General features: G+C 50.1%; 1 protein-coding gene across 1 annotated transcript; it reads right to left on the bottom strand.

The window, feature by feature from the left end:
- Window positions 1-18: 18 nt before the first annotated feature.
- On the bottom strand, window positions 19-18,978 carry SDC4 (syndecan 4). The gene is made up of 5 exons (XM_030963226.1): window positions 18,807-18,978; window positions 5,122-5,263; window positions 4,202-4,254; window positions 3,791-3,974; window positions 19-2,479 (listed from the first exon to the last, which is right to left on the bottom strand). The coding sequence occupies exons 1-5, from the start codon at window positions 18,879-18,881 to the stop codon at window positions 2,328-2,330; spliced, it is 606 nt and encodes a 201-aa protein (XP_030819086.1). The 5' UTR covers window positions 18,882-18,978; the 3' UTR covers window positions 19-2,327.
- Between the last annotated feature and the right edge of the window lie 6,060 nt (window positions 18,979-25,038).

Raw genomic sequence — 25,038 nt, forward strand, 5'->3', positions numbered from 1 at the left:
TTTAGAAAGTACCATTTATTTGAGGAAAAAAAAAACAAACAAAAAAAAAACCAAAAAAAACCCAACAAAACCAGTAACAGTGGAAAATCCCCAGGAGCAATTACACAAGAGAATCTGAATATCCCAAGAAGCAGCCACAGCTCCTGCCTGCCTGGCAGTGCTGTCCACAGGCAGTACAGCCCTCCCTCTCCTTTCCAGCCTCCTGTGAACTCTGTGCAGCTTTGAGAGGCTCCCAGAGCCCCCAGTTTCCCAAACACACTGGAACTGGGACTGAGTCACCCAGAGGAGGATCTCTCCTCTGCCCTGATGTCTCAACACACATTCCTGCCTCACCCCAAGCAGGGGACACATTTTTTTCTATCTCCTCTCTGGATTTGGCCTCAAGCCTACAGCTAACCCTCAGGAAGGAGACTTCAGGAGCCACGAAGATTTCCAACCAGCCTTTGCAACTGCCTGGTTTAGTGCTGCCTGCTCAGGTGCTCAGTCTGGGGACCCACACACAGATTTTTGTCTCACACCACGTCAGACTGGGAGATGCAGGAGGACCCAGCTTGCTCATGGTTCTGTTAACACCTTCCTGGCACCAGACACACATCAGCCTTTGCTCTGGACACTGGGGGCTGGTCCCACCCTCACTGGAGGTACAGGGCATGTAGAAAGATCCAGAGCAGGGGAGTTCAGAGCCTGCTCCTGTGAAAGCTCAGTGCTTCCCAGTGGGAGATGCAGAGCTCAGAGCCAGCCTTCCCTGAAGCAGGGCTTGGCACAGCACCACAGGGGACAGAAAGTTGTCACCTCCACACTAAAGCTCCCAAGGGCAGCTGGAGGTGGGGATCTCTGCTCTGACTCTGTGCATCCAGCCCAGCACATCTGGCCACAGCTGCTCCCAGGAGCTGGACACAGCCATGGAGCCCCCAGGCTCCTTCCCAAGCCCCTGGTGCTCCACACAAGACACTGGACAAACAGCAGCACAAACAAGATCAAAAGCCTCTTACACACCACACCATAAGGCTGCTGAAGAATTAACTCCAGCCTTTTCATTCTCATCTGTATATATCTCAGTAAAATATATAATATATAGCTCTATAGGACTGATTGTAATATATTACAGCCTAGAATTACTCCTGTCTTTTCCCTACTTCAATCATATTTATGCATCCAACTTTGCATACAGAAGTTATTGCCTTGAATTTGTAATTGAAATTCACAGAATAAAGCTTAAATAGTTTTCACAGAGACTCATTATATTAGTGTTTTACATAAAAAGGATAAAAGTTACCAAATGAGAAAGCAGCCATTTCAGAAACTATAAATAATTCTATTTTAAAAAATCCTAGAAAAGTTATGAGAAAACCATAAATATCTTTACCCTCTATAGTAGCTGCTGTAGAACAAGAAGAAACCTGTAACACTCTGTAGCTAACTCTGCTTCAGTTCAGAATAGGAATCATATAAAACAGCATCTCTAGAGAAATGCCCGGCCAAAGGAAACACAAAGGGATTGAAAAAATAAATCTGAGGAAATTAAAAAAGTAGATTTTTTTTTTATTATTTCAAAACAATTTCTACAAACTTTATATAAACATTAGGCTATTTTCTTTAGAATTTTGTTATAAAAAAAATCCTACAAGCAATCCTTAAAAAAAGGTAAGAGACTGAAGGCAAGGAAAGGGTGTTGCCATAGCCAAACACAACTGGCTGTCCTGATTTCAAGGACTAATGACCCTTGCCTGGGGCCAACAGGAAAAGACAGAAATCTCCTGGGGAAGACATTCCCATAGGCCCTTTATGGCATTCAGGGATATTGAGCCCTTGTGGGCCTTTTACTCCCTGATAAGGCAACATTATCTGTAGTGTAAGAGATTCATAAATAGTTCTCCACAAAAATGCTTCTCATCAACAGCCTGCTGCAAGACATCTAGTAGTAAGATTTATATATAAAAAAAAAGCCATCTTCTATGGAAGCAGCCAATCCCAGCACGGCACGCTGGATGCAAACACATGGTGTTTGCTTCCATACAGTCTGGTTTGTGTTTATATACCCTCTATAAAACCAAGCAGAAAATTTGGCATCTTTACTCTTTTTATACTAACGTAGGGAAAAAAAATACACTGAGGTTTTTTTTTCAGACTCTTTGTATTTCATTGGGCCCTTGTTAGCTGAGTGGGATGGGAAGGGTCAACGAAGGAAGTTTGTTTTTTCTCAAAGTCACTTTGAAATTCAATCCAAAAAATAAAAAAAAAGCATTTGTTCAGCACATCTCATCTGAGGGCACAGTGTTTCAGTACAGTCTGCTTGTCCCTTGATGGGCACAAGGTGCTGCTGAGCTTTAGGCATAGAACTCATTTGTGGGGGCTTTCTTGTAGATGGGTTTCTTGCCCAGGTCGTAACTGCCCTCGTCCTTTTTCTTCATGCGGTAGACCAAGAGCAGGATCAGGAAGATGGCAAACAGGAGACCCACTGCTCCTCCTGCGATGAGAGCTGGGGAGGAAAGAGACTGGAATGAGCCTTGGACAGCCCCAAACCACCACTGCTCCAAGAGTGTCCATGTGCCTGTCACTGCATGTGCTGGCACTGTCAGCAACAGCAGATGTTACTGGGAATGGCCAGGATGGCTCCCAGTCCAACCACAGAATAATCACATGTTCCACATTAACCAGTTTGAGCTAATCTTCCAGTTTAGTCCAAAAAAGAAATGTTGACAAAAGATGTTCTACCTGTATAGAGACAGAACAAAAAAACAAAAAACAAAAAAACCCCAAACCCCTCCTCCCAAAAAAAACCAAAAAGCAAACAAAAAAAACTAAACAAAACAAAAAAAAAACCCAAAAACAAAAACAAAAAAAAACAAAACAAAAAAAAAAAAACAAAAAAAAAACACCACCCAAAAAAGCCCCACCACAACCCACAGGGAAGTGGTACAGCCTCAGTCTGAATGCTTTGTTAACAACCTGTGTGAGCACACCCTGGGGACTCTGTATTTCAAATTCATCAACATCCAATTACCAACATCACTTCCCTCAAAAAAAAAAAGAAAAAAAATCAGAAAACCCCAACAACCAAAACCCACAAACCTGCAAAAAACCACTAAGATTTCCTCTCTCCTCACACCAAGCATGGCCACAAGAGTCACTGAAGTTTATTCCTTGTTGTGACACCTATTGCTTGCACTAAATCAGCTTCTTTGCTAAATGGTTTTGCAATCTACTCTTCCCATCTCCTCTCTGACTGGGAGGGTGGCTGCAGATCAGCACACAGGACTTGGGTTTGTACTTGGACCATCAGGCCAAGTGCTTGAAGCAGCAATATGCTGGGGACAAACCTGTCCCACATACTGAGGGGAAGGCAGTCACTTTTGCTCTGGACATTGGCACTCAGATTCCTACAGCTGGAATCCCTTAGAGGGGCAGCTTGGCTCCTGGCAAAGCTCCAAAAAGGCAGAACATGGGCAGAGGTTGGAAGGAAAATGCCTGTGTTTGATATGAAACTCTGATGTCACTGCTTTATGGCCAGAGACACCTCTTGTAGAGGCAGTACCTGGGTGCAGAGCAGCTGCCACATGAGTCAAGCCAGCAGTCAGCTGGCAGACTCAAAAAGGAGCTGTTTATCCCAGCAAAGACAGCAGCAGGCTCTGCTGTTAAGGATTGGGAGGCAGAGCCACCCTGCTACAGGCAGCCACTCATGGTAAAGCAACTCATTCCCCAGAGAGCTGCTCCCCAGAGAAACAGGGAACAGCAAAAGCCATGCTGATTTTCAGTATTAATGATTTACCAGTTCAAGGTGGAATATTACCTGTGAGGACTTCTGTTCTCTCAAAGATGCTGCTGTTGGCTGTGCTTGCCATGGAGATCTTGTTGGACAGGTTCTCCTCCACAGGTACAGCTTTGTCTGGAATGATTTCATTGTCCACCATTGTGTTTTCCTTCTCACCTTCTATCTTTCTCCCAGTATCTCCAGGGATATAGTTGTCAGATATCTACAGAACACAGACAAACCACACCCATCAGCAAGCAGCACCCAGCCTACCCACAGCTGAAACCAGGAGGGTGTGCAGGGAATAGAAAGTTTGCTCAGTGCATTACAAACACTCTGTGCCTGCTCATGCAGGTGGATTTGTCTTGATGCCACGTCCTGCAGGGCAGGAGGGTGCTCAGAAGGTTTCACAGACAGACCAGAGGAGCTACATGCTGCTTAAATACCTACCACAGGGGTATCCATGGTGGTCAGATACAAGCCATCTTCAGAGTCTGGGTAGTCTGCAGAAGGGACAAAAAAAATAGAAAGGGCTCTCAAGATTTTGCCTCATTGCATGCTGTTTTTACAGGATTCAGACACTTCCTGCAATACCAGCAACTGCACATATTAGGACTCTGGTACTCCACAGTTCCCTCTTATCTACTAGCACTATTTATCACTGACTGACTTGGATTGCACAAGACCACGAGATGCAATCATGAAACCAACACCTCTCCACTGGGAGGGATCTGCAGCTGGACCCATTGGCCCTGCAGAGCAGGTCTGCCACAGCTCCCAAGGTAATGCCAATGGAGGGCACTGCTCCCACCACCCACCCCTAAAGGATCCTTCACCAGCCCTCCAGATCTGCCCAGACATGTCAGGCACCAATTGCAGCACTTGTTCTTTTGCTTTTAGAGAGCAAATGTTCACATAAAGGGACACAGAGCTACAGAAACTGGTTTGGGCAGGGAGCTTTGCATGTCACAGAGAGTTCACTTGAACACCAGTTAGTTCTTTACCTTGTTTGGCCTCAACTGAGACATTAACTTTAAGCCTTTTAACACTGCCTCAACAACAGATTATTTTTTTCAAGTTTCTCAGCAGTTCTCTGGAGTTCAACAGGAAAAAGATCCAGCCAGCACAAGGCTTTTTCATTTGCAGCAAGACAAGCTTGCCTGGACTCCATCTGTCCTCCCTGAGTGATTCAACTTCACAGCACCACAACTTTCACTGTTCTCATCTGAGTGACTAGAGTCACAGTTTTCATCTCCACCTGACACTGTGCTTTCTCTGGAGCTCTGGCTGTGATTTAGCCCATCACTCAAGGGCTGGTGCTGAAAGAAATTTCACAGCAGCTGCTGAGGGAGATCCGCTTCCCCACTTACCTCCTGACCCAGATGTCTCATCTATATCTAACCCATCAGAGGTTAAGTGAGGCCTGAATTCACCAATGTCTTCATCATCTGGCAGGTCCCCAGAGGCAGGGTAGTCCAGCCATCCAGCATCCATGGTTTCAGTTTCCCTCACCTGTAAATGAGGGTGGAGACATGTTAAATATGAAACAACACTCCAGAAGCATTTCACAGGAGGTTCAGAGCCTGAGCATATCACTTCCACCAGAAAAAAACATTAAATGCTGAATTTCCTCTCCACCAAAAGCATTATCTTTATCAGCTGAATTTCCCTAGAATTTCTCAGAACAGAAGTGAGAGCCAGGCTGGGAGGGGAATTTCCTGAGGGCTACAGATTGAAGAGGTTCACCCAAACACACAGGGTGAAAATACCACAACTTGGTCAGGAGTTTGTGGCAAAGCATTTGGAAAAGCAGTACCTTCAGCTTGTGATAAGAGAGAGTGAGGAAGGATTTGTAATTCCCAGGAAAAAAACCTGATGGGTGTAGGCCAGTTTTTTGCATAGCACCAGAGCTTCATGCCAAAGCAATTCCTCACTCTTTATAGTGAGAACAAGGCTATTTTATCACCCAAGGGTTAAAAGCTGGTCTGTCAGTTCAGCTGAACTGCAGTGCAATACAGGCTGAGTTCAAGAGCACTGCTATCAATAATGACTTGCCTGAAGGAAGTGCTTCCCCTGCACCACCTTCTTTAAAAGCATGTAAACAAACAAACCCATAAAAGATCTCCAGGATCCAAAGGCCCAAGGAGTGCAGCTCCAGCAGGAAAGCTGGAGAGCCTCCCAGATATCAGCTGTTTGCCCACAAGGGCAACTTGCACACCAGTGCTCATTTGCACTTGGACCTTCAAGGAGCCACAAGCCCAAATCTCCTGCCCTCACCAAAGTTATGCAACTCCCCAGAACTATTTCTCCTCACCCCACAGCCCTGGGGCCAGGCCAGTGAGGGTACCACAGGTATGAGCTTTGGGGTTGCTCAACACCACCCCACAGACTCCAGATGCTTCCAGAGCCATGAAATCATCACCAAGGAGGGGGGCTCAGCCCCTTGCCCCAGGCCGGGGGCACAATGCAGATGGACAGGTCCCTTAGCTGGGGGCTAAGCTGACAACATTCTTCTGTGCTGGCCTCACAGCACAACTTGGGAAGTCTCCACAAAGGTTTTGTCTGTCCAGGAGAGCATTCCACGAGGGTTTTTCTCAATACAAGATCTCCAGGCTACAGCCTCACTGGGGTGAGGAGGATCAGACACTGGTGGGGACACTCAGACCTGGATGGCAGCACCACAGAGCCCTGAGCAGCTGGGGTCACCCCCCTGCTCAGCTGGCCAGGTGTGGCCCAGGCCACAGCCCAGAGGTGATGGATTACATCCGCTATTGATCTCTAACCAAGGCTAACAATCAGCCACGAGCCATGTGTCAGCTTCCTCTGCCCACAGCCCTGATTCCAGCCCCACTCCCCTGCCCACAGCCCCAGCCCCACTCCCCTGCCCACTGGCACACGGGGTTGGCCACAAACAAGCACAAGATGTCTCTCAGTTTGCACCAGGAGCAGCAGCACTGGATGTGCTTTTCCTTGCTTATTGAGGCATTTTTGGTTTCCCCAGCAACCCTGCTACAGGACAAGCAGATGAACAGCCCAGAGGGCATGAAGTGCTGAGGCCAGACCCTCTCTCCCTGCCATGCCAAGCCTGGCACTAGGTGCTGGGAAGGGGGCTGGGAGGAAAGTCAGCCTGGAAGGAATCCTCTCCCAGCCTGGAATCAGGCATTCCTGACATTATGGATCACTTGCTCCAAGGCAAATTCATTTCAAGATATGTGAAACCCAGCCTCAGCCAGCCCTGCAGTGGAAACTGCCTGCCAGCAGGCAGTAGCTGCTCCCAGGGCAGCTCCTGGCCATTTCATGGAGGGGCAGGAAGAGCCCAGTTCCTGGGGCTGGGGAGCACGTCTGCTGCAGATCCCAAAAGCCCTGCACCAGGCACAGATTGGTGTTGGCAAGAGCTGTGCCGAGCCACACCCCAGTGCCAGCTCACCCTGTACTTCACCATGAGTCACAGCCAATAATGTCCAAGCAAGGGCAGCTCAAGAAAAGCCAGGTTTAAGCCCCGGGGTGGCTGGACAGCCCACTGGCCTTATCAGATCAGCCCAGCCACGAGCTGAGTGGTGGCACACAGCCACAGCGATTAGTGCACGCTGTGGGCTGGCTATCAAAAACCCCTATTTAAATCAGGACAGACAGTGTTTACCAGCAGGGCACATAACAAGGAAATTACTGACTCACAAGCATAAATAAGATTAAATGGGAGCGTTCCCTGAGCTCATTCTTCATCATCCTCTTGAGCAAGGATGGGGAAGTTCCTGGAGGCCGCAAGAACTCCTCAAACCATACAGGAAACTTTTCTTGTGGGCAGCGGCCTCACATGACAGGTTCATCCAACAGGGCAGTCCAAGGGCTGCTGGGCACCTGCACGATTACTCTCCAGGTTTAAAGGCAGGTCCTTCTAGGAAGCAGCCCTGCCTGGGAGCTGGGGCATGGCAGGCTGGGAAGAGTTAACACTGCAGTGCAGGGCTGGGCCAGGCACATTCCTCACATGCACACCTGTGAGAGGGCACACAGGCAGGCACCTTCACAGCTCTGGGGCTTCCCAAGTACCACACAAAGAGCTCCCTGGAGTATTGTTTAAAGAAGTACATCCTTCTCCGAGAGCACGCAGTCCTCCCTGCAGCTCTGCTGCCTGGTGCAGAGGCACCACAGAAGGCGCCTGTACTTCCTCTGGCTTGCAGGCTGTGGCCAAGAGGGAAAAGCTCTGAGATGGCCACAGGAGGATGGTCAGCCCTTGCCAAGAGGGAAAAGCTCTGAGATGACCACAGGAGGATGGTCAGCCCATGCCAAGAGGGAAAAGCTCTGAGATGGCCACAGGAGGATGGTCAGCCCTTGCCAAGTGGCACATCCAGCTGAACACCTTCTGCAGCTGCCAGCTCTGAGCCTGCCTCCCCCCAACCTGCTGTCCTGCACTGGAGCCAGGCCAGGGGCTGGTGGGAGAGCCTGGGGGGCTGCACAGCCCCACCTCACCCTGGCAGATGAAATGCCATCCTACAATCAATGTGCTCCTCTCCAGGAGGGGTCTGTACAGGAATCAACCTTTCCTGCAGGAGTCCAGTTCAAGGATTTCTTCCTCATGTTAAGCAGCTTTATCCCCAGTAAGCACGAAGGGAGATTAAACAGCTGAAGCTTTTCCTGCCTGCCAGTGGCAAAATAAATAAATAAATAAATAAATAAATAAATAAATAAATAAATGTTTATTCCCTGCCAGACAGCCAGCACGTCAGGCACGTGAACTGTGAGTGCCATTCCTGGAAAAGCTGGGCACAGAGGCCTTATGTTTTGAGACAGGCTGCACTAGTGGATGAAGGCAGACACTTTGCTCACTGAAAGCAGAGGAACAGCACCCCTGGGACCCCAGGCAGCCCTGCTGTGCTCCATCCCTAACCCATCCCACTCCATTTCATGCTCCTGGGGTTTTCCCTTACAGCCCCAGAACACCACTCGCCTCTTCTCAAAACAAAATCAGCTATTTACTGAGGCAGTGAGCAAAGTTTCTGTGCAATGTGTGAATTTCCCCAGCCACTGGCAAGTCCTGGGAAATAACAAACCCAGGCAGCTCACCCGCCCCAGCCTACATGTCCTCACCACAGTCTTTGCAAACCCTTTCAAAAAAACCCAAATGGTGTTTTGGGGCAGAGACAAAGTTTTCCCAACATGGAACTGGCTTTTGTAGCTGTCCTTTGCCTCTGATCAAACACAGAGTTCATTAAAATCTCCTTTGAAGGGTCACAGCCAGCAGGCTGCAAAGGGAGTCAGACCTGCAGGGACTGGGGCATTCACAGTGTACAGAGCCCTTTATCAAGTTTATAATTTTGGCATGGAGACCCAGCGCTTGCTCCTGGCCTCCCTTCCCAGCACTGTGTACATAAACCTGGGAGTAAACAGGAACAAGGTGAAAGTCAACCCTTCCTAGACAAAGGCACATGGAGCTGGGCCAGCCTGGGGGGTGGCAGAAGAGGGCAGAGGCACAGACCTGTTAACCCTGTGTGCCCTGCAGGGACAGGTGGGTGTAAAGCTGTGCCCAGGGCTTCTCAGCCTCTGCACTCAGGGTCAGGGGTACAGATCACCTCATTTCACTGCAGCAAGCAGCAAAACACAAAATAAAATATCCTCCCCAGCCCCTGTGCTGTCACAGCCAGGTGTCACCTGCCAGCACCACAACACACAGCTTTCAGCATAACCAGGGAGGGCTCCTGAACAACACCAGCAGCTGCAGGATGCAGAGCTCTGTAAACCGCAGAGCCCACGAGAGGGGATTTCCATACTTCCACCCAGCTCTTGCTGGAGCCCACAAAGCAGGAAGGTTTTAAAGATCACACCAAGCATGTGAAAGAGCAGGGGTTAGGAGTGAGCTCACCCCCTTGATGCCCCAACAGCCCCAAAAGAGCAGAGGAGCCACATAGCACTGGGAACAGGGCAGCTCAAATCAGGGTGAAACAGGAGGTGGGCAGTGACAACAGGCAAAGACTGCTCTATCTTCCCATCTGAATAAGCTTTAAAAAACCATATTAGAAGTGACATGAGCTTCCAGCAGAGGCAGCTCCTTCCAGACAAGTAAGGCAAGGGTGTGTATTACCCCCCAAATACCCTCCACTCCCTTCATGCTTCAGCTCCATGTAAGGGAGAAGAAAATAAACACACAGAAGTCATTTTAGTCCTGAGAGCAAAGCAAATATCAACATTTCAACTGAAGTCACACCTAACTCCCTTAACACACCAGCCACAGTAAAATAATAAAAAAATCCACTTGTGCCAGCTCCTTGTGACCATGCCTGGAGGTATCATTTACCACCCATTCCTGGTCAGTCTGTCCCACAAAACTCACAGCACAGACAGCCTGCACTGGCCTTTGTGCCAAGGGACAAAAGTTACACAGCTCCCATCCAGGCTATGTTTGCATTTAGTTGCATGACAGGATCACCTGAGGCTTCCAGACAAAGTTAAATACCACCTTTGCTCCAAACTTCCCAGGCAGTCCTAGAGCAGGGCCACAGCCAGCCTTGCCCATCTGCCCTGACAGCCACTTCCCACCACAGTGACCCAGAAAGGTAAACCCACAGCACTGAGGAAAGGTGAAATCAGCGTGGAGAACAGCCCAGGGCTTGCAGGCAGCCCCAGCACCCACAGCAGTTACTGCACAGTCTGTGCCTCTCACCAAAGAGGGGAAAAGAATTCTTTTAAATTGTTCTCAGCAGCAAAAAATAGGGTTTTGCTTAGTAAGACAGCAGAAGCACCAGGCAGGCTGGGGAACTGCTCAGCTGGTTAGAGCATCACCTGTTCCAGGTGAGCCCAGTGCCTGTCCAAGCAGGTCTGCACCTCCCAGTGTGCTCACCCTCCACAGCCCACGTGCAGAAGGCACATCCAGCCCCATCCCAGTCCCAGCCTGGCCCTCTCCCCCCTTGGTCAGTCCCTGGGTGATTCTTTAAGCCCTGTGGCCACAAGCAGCTCTCCAGGGCTCATGTGGCAGCCGAGCCATAATCCCCGTGACAGTGACAGTAATCCCGGGCTCTCAGAGCCACTCCTGTCCCCTGCAGCAGGGATGAACCCTCCCAGCCCCTGCCCGCTCAAAATAGGCTTCCTTGCACTCACAAAGTCAAACCTCAGCTACCTTTGAGCTGCTCTTGCTTACACACAGCCTGCTCCCTCCAGCCCACACTGTGCACAGCCACACTGCAGGAGCAGGGCAGAGAGATTAAAAATGAATGAACTCTTGTTTAACTGCTTTTGCCTGATTATCAGCCAAGAGCAAAGCCATAAAGATCGAGTCCTTTGCCAGACAGGCACATGCTGGGATATGTTTACTGCAATGGCGGCAAAATAGCTGCTCTAAACACCCAATTCCCAGCTCCACACTCAATTCCCAGCTCCAGAGCCTGAGTGGGAAGGAGATGACTGCTCCCCACTCCAGCTCAGGGGGATAAAGCTTGGCAGGCACTTGCAGATGGCTGTGTGTCCATCACTTGCCCTGAAGCAAATGAAGAAAGTTTGGAGGAAAAGAAGTTCGGCTGTGTGTCCATCACTTGCCCCGAAGCAAAACGAAGAAAGTTTGGAAGAAAAAGAAAGTTTGGTTGTGTCTTCATCACTTGCCCTGAAGCCAATGAAGAAAGTTTGGAGGAAAACTACAGGAGGCAAAAAGGAGGAGCTCTCATGTGACTCAAGAGGAAAACAACTGTGACAGACATTTCACGTCCCTGAAGGGTTCTCCCGGTCACAGGCCATGATACACACCTAGTTCATAAAGAGATTATTTTTTTATAGTATTTACAAACCTAATCACAAGGAGTTCATATGCTTCACTGTCCAGAGCTCAGCAGCAGGAAAAATTCTGTTCAAAGCTTAAAAAAAGGAATTTAGTTTTTCCAGCTCACAACTCACTCTGAGTTGCCCTAGTCTAGAATAAATGTTTCTATTGCATCCTTGTCTGTGAAAGAAAAAAGGGATATAAATGCCCCAGCAAAACAGCTTTTCCATCAAGGATGACTTTTCATGCTGACACTTCAAACTTGCGCTATCTCACATGTCCCACTTCCCCCGCATGCCAGGAAGAAGCCTGCCCTCACTGCCCTTTCCTAGAATACAGCTACACCCCAAAGCTTCCCTGAACACGCATACAAGCAGAACTTCCACTTAGCAAGAAATCTGTGACGTGCACTTTTGGGATCTTTCTGCTCCCCCATGCCAGAGTGTTAGCAGAACTCAGCCAGGCAGACACCCAACTTCAAAGGGTGTCCTTCCTCTCTAGCTCACCATGCAGCTAAATCTCAGCTTGTTTGTACAGTCAAGATTCCCAACGCTGCGCCCTACAAATGCTTCCCCTCCCACCATCCATTTTAATCTAATCAGAAGTAGTAGCCCAAAGATTTAGGCTTAGCCCAGGCTGTCGAGCTCTGCCAGCACAGTTATGCTATTTCAAAGCCTGCTCTGCTGGCAGAGGTGCCAGCAAAGAGCAGCAGCAGGGGAAGTTATCAGCACAAAAGCACTCGAGACAGCAGAGTGCTGCTGCTACGCTATCGGCCATGCCCGTGTGAGCATTTATACAAACAAACATTTCAACAGCAGGGATTTTCCTGGCTAGCTGCAGCACCACAGGCTGGGTTTTCAGTGCACGGGGCTCGGTGGGGATTTTTTGGTTTGTTCCTTCACAAAGACATTGCCTACTTCTGGCTTGGCTGGGGCCCAGAAAGCAGCAGACACAGCACGTGCTATTGGGGATAATACAGCTGCACTTCAGGAAACCTGTCACTTCCAGAAGCATTTTCCTCCCTCTGAGGGCTCTGAACTCCCTGTCAGGTTCCTTCCCCTCTCTGAGCAGAGGGTGAGCAACCAGCAGCAGTTTTCCAGCCCTCCCTGACCACATCTGTGCAACCACAGAGCCAGAGCAGAGGGACCCAGGCGTTGTTTTGGTCACTCCTTCCCCTGCAGAGCCACGCTGGGCTGGACGAGCGAGTCTGGGAGCAACCAACACGCAGGACCTGCTCCTCGTCCTCAGCCTCAGGAAATTCGGAATTAGCGCCAAGAACAGCCCGCACATAAACAGTCTCCTGCAAGATCCTGGCTCCAGACTCTGCTTCACTACACAGTGAGGAATTGCAATAAATATTTACCTCGCTGGGGAACAGAATCTTCCAAGCAAAAGCTCCTGACATCAGTAAGGGGCTGTATTTCCATTTGGAGGAGACTAGGAGCTTCTCTAAAGCAGCTTCTGCCACCCTCCTAGCACCACAGCAGGCAGGATCTGTCCCTCCACCTCTGGGTCTCGCTCCTCTCCAGGCCAGCACAGCAGCACACCTGGTGCCTTCCTTCCAGCCACACTCATCTCAGTCACTCTGCCTTCTGCACAGAGATTTCTGGCTACTGTGCTGTGCAGGCCACTTCAGTGCAAGTCCAAGCACTTTCACAGTCATTAATACACATTACCATTGCTTTCCATTGCTCTAGTTTGACTGTGGCAGCAGCTAAAGGGCAGGAGGCAGGGTTAGCCTCACAGCAAGGTAAGTGGGGCAAGGCCACATCTCTTTGTATTCAAGTTTGACAGCATCACAGTTTTAGAGGAGCCATGGTGAAGATACCTTTTTCCCTTCAGCAGAGCAACATCAAGAGAGAAATCCTTCCCATGGAAGGCTTTGCTTTCCCTGACAGAACAGAATTTGTTTAAGCAAGGAGCAGCCGTGGTTTTGGCTGACATAAGACCAGCTGCTTGGGTAACAGTGCTATGGGTCTTCCCAGTCTCCTTCCTGCCCCAAGGAGTGTCTCCCTGAGATTTTAATTAACTGCTTTGATTTTTAAGTTATCCCAATAATTTGTCTAACAACAGCCTCTTGGCATTTCACAAGCAGAGTCTCAGCCTCAAAGGATTTAAGGCTAAAACGGACAAGAGTGCACACTTCCAGCAAAAATAAAGACTTTTACAAGAAGCACACTTTTCAAGTCAGCCAGCCTTTAGAAACTGAGGGACACAGCTATGTATTGCATGCTTTCCCCTCCTACACTGACATTTTCTCCAGATTCAGGATTAAGTATTTAACCCCCTCTTTTGAGACTTTACGCTCCTTTAGCTTGCTTTGAATGCTTTCAGTCATTTCAGATAATACTGCTGCTTTCCTGTCTCCCATGCAGCTCTTGTTTCCAACAGTATCTGCTTGAAAATGAAGGAACCACAGCACTGCCAGAGCAAGTTACAGCTCCTCAAGACAGGGCCATTTTCTGGTCTGTCCTTGCCAACACCAACTCTGCTACTGGCAGCAGTCACACGGCACAGCCCGACAGCTTTTCTGCCCACCAAAGCCACAACCAGATTAAACAGGAGGCAGCAGGTCGGTGCCAAGGGCAGCACAGACTGGGTGCCAAGCAGCAGCACCAGTTTTGCCTGTCAACCCCTTTTCTAGCCCCAGAAGAAGAGATCCACCTCTGCCTCAGAAGTCTGAGTCACTGCTTTGGGTAAGGGGCCAGGGCCGTTACTCAGAGGTGACAGCAGTGTCCCCGGAGCTGGGATGCCAAGCCAAGTGCCAGAAACCTGAGTCAGAGCATGACTGCTGCAAGTCAGGGCAGCAGAGCTGGTCCTCTGACCAGCAGCATTTACTGGACAAACATTCAGGCACACGCTTAAATACAAAAAAACTAAGTTTGAACTAACCCAGCAGCACAGCCCTAACTGCTCATTAGGGTAGGATCTTTTACAGCCCCTCGGAGCAGAGGCTTATTACAAGTGAAACTCTTTAACTAGGCTGCCCTGCCTATTCAGAGCCACCAAGCCCAGTCCCATCACAAGAGTCTCATTCTAGTGTAAATCATTTGAATCCTTAATCTCGAGCATTTGCATTCCAGCGAGTCTCAAACAAACAGCCACACATGCTCCTCAGCAGCAGCCCTGAGGTCAGGCGCGTGCAGGGCTCGTCCCCTCGGCTCTGTAGTGCTTCAACTGCATCAGCTTCTCCTTCGAGGCTGCAAAAGCAGCACAGCCCGGCTGTTGTTACAGGGCATAAAGGAACAGGATGTACGGAGCAGAGGGGGAGAATGCAGCTGCAAGACCTAAGAGCAGGCTCAAGAGGATAAATGTGAACTCAAGAGCTAGGAAGTGTTTTGAAGGATGGATGCTGAGTTTAGTCTGGCTCAAGTGATAGCTGGGGAGCTCTGCAGGATCACAGAGCCATGATAACTTCATCAAGTCATCTTACAAGTCAACCCAAGTAATTTACATGGCAGACTGTGGGACCAGAGGTACCATGCCACCCTTACAGGTACAGATACTATCACTAATCAAAAAAAGTATTTAAACCTAAGTCCATCAATCCATTCATTTGAGGAAAAACAACTTACAAAATACAGCACAACTCAGGGGTAACTTATTGTCAAGGGGATTCAAGCAACCAGGATATTTCTAACAGAGCATTTAGCAGCACCAGGAGTCAAAAGGGAAGGAAAAGTAGCTGTAGGAGCTGTGCTGAAGCCTGCATGCTGAGCAGCAAGCCAGTGTGCCCCCCACCCCACTATCATCAATGGGAAAGTCAGGCTAGCAGCTTCCAGCTTGTGGTGGAGGTGGGACACACACATTTTGAAAAGGCAGTATGGCACTACAGGAAAATCATGGCAAGGTCACATTAGGCTCTAGTTCAGGCATTTGAGAGCAAATGGCCTCCCCAAGCCATTCAAACAGCTCAAGGCAATAGTAGTCATTAACAGAGGCTTGGAAGGAAGAGGGGAAGACACATAGGAAAAACATTTTCCCTGTTGCTGGACTGGAAGCAGGATCCCAAAGTGCCGAGACCTTGGGAGAGAGCAACCAGAGGGGCAGGAAAGAGAGCAATCAGGTTGGCTAACAGCCTTTACTTACGAGGGTGAATGAGCCTCTGCTATCACAACTCTGAAAAGTACCAAGTTCAGCCCCAATTCGCCTCTTGCGTAAGATGTTCGGGAAAGCTCTGAAGCACAGGGAAGCACTCTGCAGCATGGTAGCTGGCAGCAGTGGGACAGCTGAGAGCTGGGCAGCAGTGCTGTTCCCCTGGCTGCGCCCCAAGTGCTGCAGGGTGACTGTTCCTACCCATGGGAACCCCCACATCCAAGGCGCTCAGCTGCAGAGGGACCCAGCAGCCCTGCACGGTCCCACCCCAGGAGTTGTGCATGCAGCTCAAGAAAGTACAGGGTGCTAAAGGAGTTGGTTTTCTCCTACACATTACAGTCATTTCATCCCAACAACTATAGGTTTGACTTCCAGAAGTCATGAGCTCCTTCCCCTTCAGGGCTGAGGGACATTGCTTCAGACACTGTCATTTTGCTGCTCTGTGTTTTAGGGAGATTGAAGCAAAGCGAGATTTGCTCTAAATGTGAACATAGCAAATAAAGGTAAAATAAAGTAAAACATGCAGATAGCAATGTCTTGATTTGATTGGGAGGGACAGATGAGAAACTGGGCAAAGAGCAGAAAGAACAGGCCTCGGGGATCAATGGCAGCAGGACAAGCCAAACCGGTTTTAACATTAATAATGCTGCACTACTTTCCAAACACAGCTATCATCAACAAGACACCAGCTTTGCCAATCAGGAGGCCTCTGAGCATGATTGCTTTAAACCGGCAAACAGAGCCCACAAACAGCACGAAGCCTCCCCCATCTCTCCCTGAGCAATCCCCTGCCAGCAGCTTCTGGGTTGGATTTGTGTTCCTCTGTACTGCTGAGGACACACAAACACGATGTGGTGCTGCAGGAAGACTTTTTCTGCAGAGTTCAAGGCACAAAAGTAGGACAACTGCAGCAAGCCTGCAGCCCACTAGCACTGCTCCAGCCCTGCTGGGCTCCGGGCCCTTCTGCAGCCCAGAGCCCGAAGCTGCAGCAGAGGAAACACCCTCACCATGGGGGAATACCCCCTGTTCCCGTCCTGTGCTGCCTGGGGCACTGCTGGAGGCTAAATGCACAGGGAAAGCTCAGCCACTCCGCCCCAGCAAGGCAGACCTCACGTCCTTTGTTAACTCCACCGATCCCACATCTTGGATGCATTGGTGACTTTCTGTGCATCCCCCCTCAAGCATCTTCTGCAGGAAGCCCATCCCTGCACAGAGGGGAGCATCCTGCCCACGCATCCTCTGCTTTCCAAGGCACTCGAGCGGAGAGGGCTGGGGACCACCTGGGGACATCGGGCTCCAGCTCCAGCCCCCAGCCCCAGGGGAAGAAGGCAATGTTCCCACACAAAGCTGCGGGGCTGTTGTAACACAACCCACCCACCCACAGCCTGAGCTCCAACGTCACACTGAGGCACTTCAGTCATATTCCCCACCCTCTTACACATCCAGGATTGCTTCACACAGGAGAAATCCCATTTACACCAGAAAGCTGCTCAAAGGGAAAAGAGCCAAGGCACTTTTGTTTGTACAGGCTTGGGGAAATATTCAAGCACCAATTCACTCTCAACGTCCATGCTCTTACATAAGCACAAGAAATACAATCCCCATCTTGTTAAGAAACAGCTACCTGTCTTCACTCTGCCCGCACAGAAAAACCAAGAGCCACATGCTGTGCAGCCCTGCACGTTTTGGCAGTGCTATTAAAAAAAAAATATGGGAGGAGTGCCAGCAGAACTCTCCCAAACCGTGTGTCATCCTTGTCTCCTCCCCTGTAACCCAAACAATTTGTTTGGATTAGGCTTTATAGTAGGCCAGTGTTACTTCTCAAGCATACACTCAAATCTTAGGTAGCTTAAAAGACACGGATAAATACTCCACGTAAATTCTATACACGTATTTACAGACCACATCTGCGCAAAATTTGTTGTCTTTGCAGAAACCCGATGCTCACAGAACAGTCCAGTCCTCAGGGACACCAAGTTGCATTTCATACCAAACATGGTCAGTGCAACTTCCAGATGCTGTGTGCCCCAAAGGTTTGCCCTACTAGTTTGGGCCAGTTCCCAAACGACCGATTCACGTGCTTAATGGCAGGGATAAACACACCAGATTAGAGTAAAGTGGATTTGGGCTGCTTGGTTTTAGAGAGTAGCTGACAATTACTACAGATGCTCTCTGTGGGAGATTCCTGCTCTACAGTCAGCAGCCCCCTAGCCCTGTATCCCTACAAGAAAGCAGCAGAGCCTTATCAGTTCTGATGGGCCCACCCAGCCATCAGTCCAAAACAAACCAATGTGGATGATTAAATCTACGTTGGGAATCCCTGATCTCCTGCAGTTACCGTAATCTCAGCAGCTCCTTCACACTACCAGAGGAATCTGCCCTGATTGCACTATCAGCAAGATGGTCACACACAAAAACAAACAAACAGCAGGGAAGCCAGAATCCCCAGATCTCAGATTCACCACGAAGACCTCACATGTGCCGGCTTGAAGAACGTCCAAATGTTTCACCTCATTATACGTTTAAGAGATTTTTGAAACCCTCCACGGTAATGCACTTTTCACTCCCATGTGGACGCGAGGAAGGTCTGACAGACACAGAAAAACACCCGGTACCAGCACAACCAAACTCAGGTAAGGCTGGAAAGCCTATCCAGGTACCGTAACGCATCCGACCCACCCCACACGCACAAGAAAAAAAAAATTACAGGACTTTTCACGACCAGAAGTTGAAGACTAAAACTGTAATGGAGAGCGGCTCATTTCCACCAGGTAGCCGGGTGCCCTGCACTGCTGCAAGCCCGGCACCCTGAGCGGGGCAGAGCGGGATACGTGAGCAGCGGCACAGCCGCGGGGACAGCGGGGAACCGGGCACGGCGACAGCGGGGCACCGGGCACGGCCGAGCGGGGACAGCGCGGGGCACCGGGCACGGCCGGGCCAGGGCGGCGCTGCCTCGGCATCTGCCGGAGGAAGCAGCGTCCGAGCCAAGGGAACCGGAGGAAAAACGGGAACGGCCTTATAACGGCCTTCGCTCACCCTTCCCTTGCCCCGGAGAAAGGCAATCGGCGGGGGCAGCGGTGGCACCGGCTCTCGGGCTGCCATCGAGCGGGGTCCCAGACCCGCGGGTCACCCCCCCACCTCCCCGGGCACCGGGAGCCCCTCGCTGCCGGGGCAGACCCTCCCCTTTCCCCCTGTCCCGCGGGGCCCGGCCGGACTCACCGACTCGGCGGCGGCGGCTCGCAGGAGGAGGCCGAGCAGCAGCGCGGCGCGCAGGGGGACGCGGGGCAGCGGCATGGCTGGGCTGTGCTGTGCCGGGACACACGGAGCGACAGCGGCGGCACCGACCGGAGCGGGCTCTGACCGAGCCCCTGCCGCCGCCACCGCCCTTATAGGGACGGCTGAGCGCGGGGCGGAGCGGGGCGGTGCCTGCGGCCCGCCGGGAATGCCGCGCACCGACACCGGGGATGCGACCTGCCCCGCACCGACACCAGCACCGGCGGTGCGAACTGCACCGACACCGGGGGACACTGTGGGGCTGACGGCGGGGGGACACGGAGAAACCCAGCCCGGAACCCACTGTGCACGGAGGGACCCTCGCAGTGCCGGCGGCCACCGTCACTGCGTTATGGGGAGCGAGGGGAGAGGAGAAAGGGAAAGGGGAGAAAGGAAAAAGGAGCGACCGGGAGAAAGAGAGAGGAAAAGGGATGGAAAGGGGGAAAAGGGAGAAAGAAGTCAGTGGAAAACGAAAGGAGGAAAAAGATGGGAAAGGGAAGGGAGAAGTGAAAAGAGAGAGGGAAAGCGAAGGGGGGCGAAGAAGTGAAAAAGGGGGGTAAAGGAAAAAAGGGAAGGGAAAGCGGGGGTAAGAAGGAGGAAAGAGAAAGTGGGGGGAGCGGGCACCCAGCATCCGCTTTTGCCGCATTCCACAAGTGACGATGTCACATTTACAGAAAGCCCTGTCCCAGGCAGCGTGTCGCCGCCGCGGTTGCATCACTCGGGGATGGAACACGAAACCGCTCCCTCAGACTTCTAAGTAAGCGGCAAGCGCGAAAACCCACGCTGATAAAGGAGGCGGAAAACCCAACAGCGCAGTTGAACTATTTCCGTTTCTGTTCTCACACGAATAACTTTGCCTGACCTTAAGAATTTGCTTGACAATATCTATTTCAGCCCCTTAACCCGAGGGGCACCTGAGACACCATAACACTACAGCCCCGTGCTCATGCTGCAGCCACATCAATTTTTCACTTGGGTTTCCAGCATTTTTCCTTAGTTTGTAGAGAATAAAAAATTTTCTTAACAGGGAAGCCAAGCATGTGTGCCATGATCCCACCTGCCAGGTATGCGTGCCAGCTCCTCTCAGTCTGGTTCTCACCCTCCTCCAGCACTACAAAGTTACCTGAGAGAACCTGTAGGCTTCCCCGTGTCCCACCTCCAACCAAAAAGATCCCTAAGGTGAAGCAGCTTTTCCAAGTGCCTGTTCCTTTGGGAATAAACAGCTGCAGAGGGTGTGAGCTGAGATCCATTGGTGTCCTCAGTGTTTACTAGCACTGTGCCCAGGCACAGGACACTGGCAGGAGGGATCCGTGCTGAGCTGGCTGTGGAGCCTGTTGGCATAATATGAAGTGACAAGGGGCACTGCTCAGGGCTTAAAAAAAGTAGTTAAGATCTGAAGACAGCACACATGTGGGTAATGGTAGGAGCCAACCTGGAGCAGGCTGTGGGGGAGTTTGCTGACCTGCTCTGCTCAGGACAGCCATGTGTCACTAACCCTGTAGTTCACCTCAGCATCCAAGGCCATCAGGGAGGGATTTGTGCTGCAGGCTGGGTTACTACCCTTCCTTATTACCCTCACTTCGTCACACAGAGGATCTGATAAAAATCACTGCTGCTGCAGCCAGGGTGCCCAGCTCTCATAAATATCCAGCTCTAGACACTCAGCAGAGGTGGGGAGCAGCAGATGGTGAGGAACAAGAGCACACAGGTTGGGTCAAATGTGCAAAGAGTGGTCCTTACCATGACATCTGCCAAACAGGAGACAGCCTTAGCAGCACAAGGTGGCCAGAAGTACTCCATGCCCCTGAACCCTCTAAATGCCACCTGTATTTATGTGCATGTGGCCATGACCTCTCTACACGTCCTTCCAGGTAAAGCAGCCACCACAAAGATGCTTTCAAAACCAGCTTTCTGTATTGTGGCTACAAATATTGCTCACTCACCTGTTAACTTCCTCTCCAGACAAGCACAATATGCCAAGCTCCTGGTAATCATACCCCTCAACACATACCCCTTCTGCCAAAAAACCCCCTTGCATGGCACAGGACAGTGTTTTCCCTCCCAGGGAAGTTCTGCTGTGATGGGATGGAGAGGAGTCAGTCTGCCTGGCCTGGGGACCACACACATTGTCCATCCATCTCACATCTGCGTGCACAATCCTTCAGGAAAACTGATCTTGGGCTTCTGGAAACAGAAGAGAAAATTAAACTAATGTACTTTTCAACCCTGAGAACAAATTCCTGTAACTTTAATGATGACATTTTTAAAGCGCATTGTGTAGATCCACCTCCCTTCCTCACACATACAGGAATGTCTGTGACTGTATCTCAAGAGAATAAGAGGAAATGCAGTCATAAAAATCATAAGATGATTCTAAACTCATGGCCATAAAACAGCTTCCTTCATTTTACCCTTCAAGTGTTTCCTTTCAAGATGCTGACATTCTCCTCTTTGGAATAATGCAGAAAATCCATGGGTATGTGACACCCTGAGAGAGCAACAGGACAAATGGGCCCAGAGAGCAAAAATGCACCACTGAAATGTCCTTTCCTGAAACTTCACCATGAGGGAGAGAAGCAGAAGCAAAATGAAATGCATGTTGGGAAACACATTTGTTCTGGGCAATGAATTCTCACATTCAAGGTGTGTCAGTTGCATTCTCTACATACAAATTAGAGCTGGTAGAGAAATAACACAGGCTGGTCACCAGTGTTCCTAACCTAGTGAAGAATTACCTAACCCTCATATTGAAAATCAAAATAAACAGTTGTCAATTACCAACACAACACAAACATGCTGGAAGTGGAATGGAGTGTCCAAATACAACACATTTGGAGGCTGAAGGGAATCTCACTTTTACACGGCACATCAAGAAATAATCTAGAGATAAATAAAAATAAATAATAATAGAAATAAATAATAATACAAATAAAAATAAATAATCTAGGTAATCTTGAGAAGACCACACACAAGGCCCTTTAAACAACTTGATCATAAATTCTGTTGCACTAATCAGGAAAAGAGATTCTCCAGCCAAGCTCAGCACAGTTCCTACAGGCAAATTTTTAAAAAGAGCTTAGAGCAGGATTCTCAAGCGAGAAGAAACCTTAAGTAGAGTTTTAAAAATTCCAACTTCCAAAGTCCATTCAGTACATGAATTCTTTGGAAAAACACACCTGCACACCACGCGGGTGGAGGAAGAGGAGTGACCGAAAACTCTTATCCCATGGTTCGAGCTGCTTAACGTTGAATGATTCTGGAAATGTGTGCTCTTAGCCTGGCTGTCCCTTTAGCAAAGGTGACCTTAGCACAACTCCTACCTTCCAGTCAAGAGGGAAATGAACTCCAGCAAAGGTCATTCAGACAGCACCACCCTTTGTACACCAGCTGGTAAAATACAGACCACCTAAATAAACAGCTTCCTGTTTAGGCAATGATTCCTGGGGAGGAAAACAGTACCCTCCTAGGCAGCTATTTTTTATGTAAAGAATCTGTGGCTAAATAGGGTATTCTTTTCCTACACTCCTGATAACAAAGTGACCACAATAGTTTCATGTGACTGGGTACACCCTCAAGTCATCAGCTGCGTCCTGGGCGTATCGCCACTTCTCCTTCCACCTGCTGCTCTTCACAACACACACGTGGCACACACAGAACAGTCACTGGTTAAAAAGGATGTTCTAACCAGAAGCCAGGCCAGCAGCACCCACTGAGGCACCCTAGAAATCATGATCTTTGTGTTTCAACATCCTTTTCCTCTATAACACATTTCCTCCACAGCTGTCTCCAACTTTTTGTTTAAACAAAAGAGGAAGAAAAGAGAAATTAAGAAGGCTGTTCAATTCCCCAATACTGTTTGCTTTCCAGCTCCACTTTAAACCTTATTCCACAGAGCAGGAGTGTGGGGCTAGGCACCCCATAGGGAGAACACCCTCTTTTCCAGGAGAAGGACACAGTTCCCTATGCTGGAGCAGCCTGAAGAGGAGAGAGAGCCAAATCAGGAGCAGGAACAAACAAACATGACCATGAAAGATGCTGTCACAAAGTCAGACAGGAAACAAGTCCACAAACTGGGCTGCAGTTGAGTCACAGCACAAATGTCTTTGTGCCACAGCCCTTCCCCATGTCCATGTGGGAACTTTGCCTGTCCAGGGCAGGAGGGAGCCTCAAATCTCACCTCTGGCTCAGCTGTGGCTATTCCATACCTTCAGTCACAAGGGCAGCAACCAAGCAGGGAGGAGCCTCAAATTCCAAAGCAATTCAAGTCGACACCTCCCAAAACACTGGCTTGTATTGTTTGATACCATGGACTTTTGGATAAGTCAGATATTTGGCTGTGGAAAGATAACCAGCAGTGATACCAACAGTGATACCTTCCACTAGCTTGGAGCTTTAGTCAGCTTTGCTAAACTGACGAAAATTTTGCTGGCAAAGGAAAGTTAGTCCTATGAGGAACTATAAAAGAAATAGGTAAGTGAGAATGAATATCTAAGCGATGGCTTGCCTGTTTCTGAGAGCCAAAGAGCAGATTTCAGGAAAGGAAACCAATTTCTACCAAGAATTAACAGAGGAAATGTCGAGCCTCACAATTTATGCTCAGCAACGTGTTGGCAGCAGACAGCACTGACACGGCTGGGATTTTCCCCTGTTCATTTCTACACTGGCTGAGGCTGGAGCTTCTGCAAAAATAAATTCTCCAAAGGCCTAAGTGAGAACTTGGCAATAGTGCCCCACGTCCACTACACATGTGCCTCTGCCTTGCACAATCTTTCCTAGGAAATGGTCAGGGAACAGGGAACAAAATGTGTCAAACCTGGCTCAGCACAGAAATTCACAGAATGAGGAAAGGAAAACATACAGCAGAGCTGCATAGGGAACTTCCCATAAGAGGCATGGAAAAAACGTCATGAGAGCCTGTCAGAGATCATAATCTGTGTTCCCATAGCCAGCATATTCCACACCCACGACTGATGTGAGCCTACCACCTCCCTCAGAACCTGGATTCCCCTTTTTATTCCTTCTACTCTCTTTTCCAGGTGAAAACGGCTCTTGTGGCAACTCCCCCATCGACCGAAACAGCCCGGGGGTGCCTCCTCTCCTTTTTCCAGCAAAGATTTTATCTCCAAAATGCTCCGTTGTCCCACACAGCCTTGGGGATTTTGCTATTAAGTCAGTGACAATTCTTATACCTGAAGCCAAGCAAGCAGGACAGCTCACAACAAGCCCCAGCAGCCAGGAGCTGATCACAGAAGGGGTACAGAGGAGCATGAGGGGGTCTGGCACCTGGCCATGTCATGAGGCTAAGTAGAAGATATCACCATGTACCAGAAGAAACCTCCCAAACCAGCCCTGTAACGGAAAGGTGCTGCCAGGGCACACCAGGACTCAGAACAACATCCTGGTACCCGATGGCCTAGAGCTAAAATGAGCACAGCTGGGCAGCAGCTGCCAAGAGCCTCAGCGCCTACAGGAACTGGCCTGGAAATGAAAGGAAATACCCGGGGACAACAATTTCTTGTATGGTTGGTATTTGTGTCTTTAGCAAGGGCTGCTCGGCCAAGTTACTGAACAGGCTGACACCAGTGCAGGGGCTGGGGAAGCCTTATCTGCAAAATCCTCTGTTGTCCCACACAGCCTCGGGAATTTCACTGTTCACACAGCGACAATCTCATACCTGAAGCCAAGCAAACACCGCGGCTCATTGTGGCCACCAAACCGAGCCCCTGCAGCCAAGAGCTGATCACAGGAGGGGGACGGGGGAGCACGAAGGACTCTGTGTCTTTTAGGAACTTTTAGCCAAGTTACTGAAGGCACCGGCCCAGGGCAGGGGACAGGGCTGGGGACGCCCTTGGCAGGCAGATGTGGGAGAGCTGGTGCTGGACACTGGGCACGGAGGGCAGCCGGGTCCGAGGTCGTAGCTGGGAGTCGGGGGCAGCGGGCGGGGTCGGGCTCGGGATCGAGCGGGGTCGAGGACACCGAGGGGTCAGATCGGGATTCAGAAGGTTTGGGGGGGTCAGGATCGATCCAGGGGATCGGGAACAGAGCGGATGAGCCGAGCAGGGTTAGGATCAGGATCGGGATCGAGCGGGCTCGGGGACGCCGAGCGGCGGGGGTAGGAGGGGGGGCGCTCGGGGCCGCAGCGGGTCCTCCCCCGCGCTAGGGGGCGCTCTGGCGCGGC

The sequence above is a fragment of the Camarhynchus parvulus genome, chromosome 20, assembly GCF_901933205.1.
Source record: "Camarhynchus parvulus chromosome 20, STF_HiC, whole genome shotgun sequence".
Lineage (NCBI taxonomy): Eukaryota > Metazoa > Chordata > Aves > Passeriformes > Thraupidae > Camarhynchus > Camarhynchus parvulus.

What these genes read in the sequence shown, in the direction of transcription:
- SDC4 (XM_030963226.1), bottom strand. Translation starts at nt 18,881, where the DNA reads ATGCCGCTGCCCCGCGTCCCCCTGCGCGCCGCGCTGCTGCTCGGCCTC. An exon ending in TGAGACATCTGGGTCAGGAG is followed by an intron (nt 4,255 to 5,121) that starts GTAAGTGGGGAA and finishes TCCCTTCTGCAG; the next exon opens with ACTACCCAGACTCTGAAGAT. An exon ending in GAGAACAGAAGTCCTCACAG is followed by an intron (nt 2,480 to 3,790) that starts GTAATATTCCAC and finishes TTTCCTCCCCAG; the next exon opens with CTCTCATCGCAGGAGGAGCA.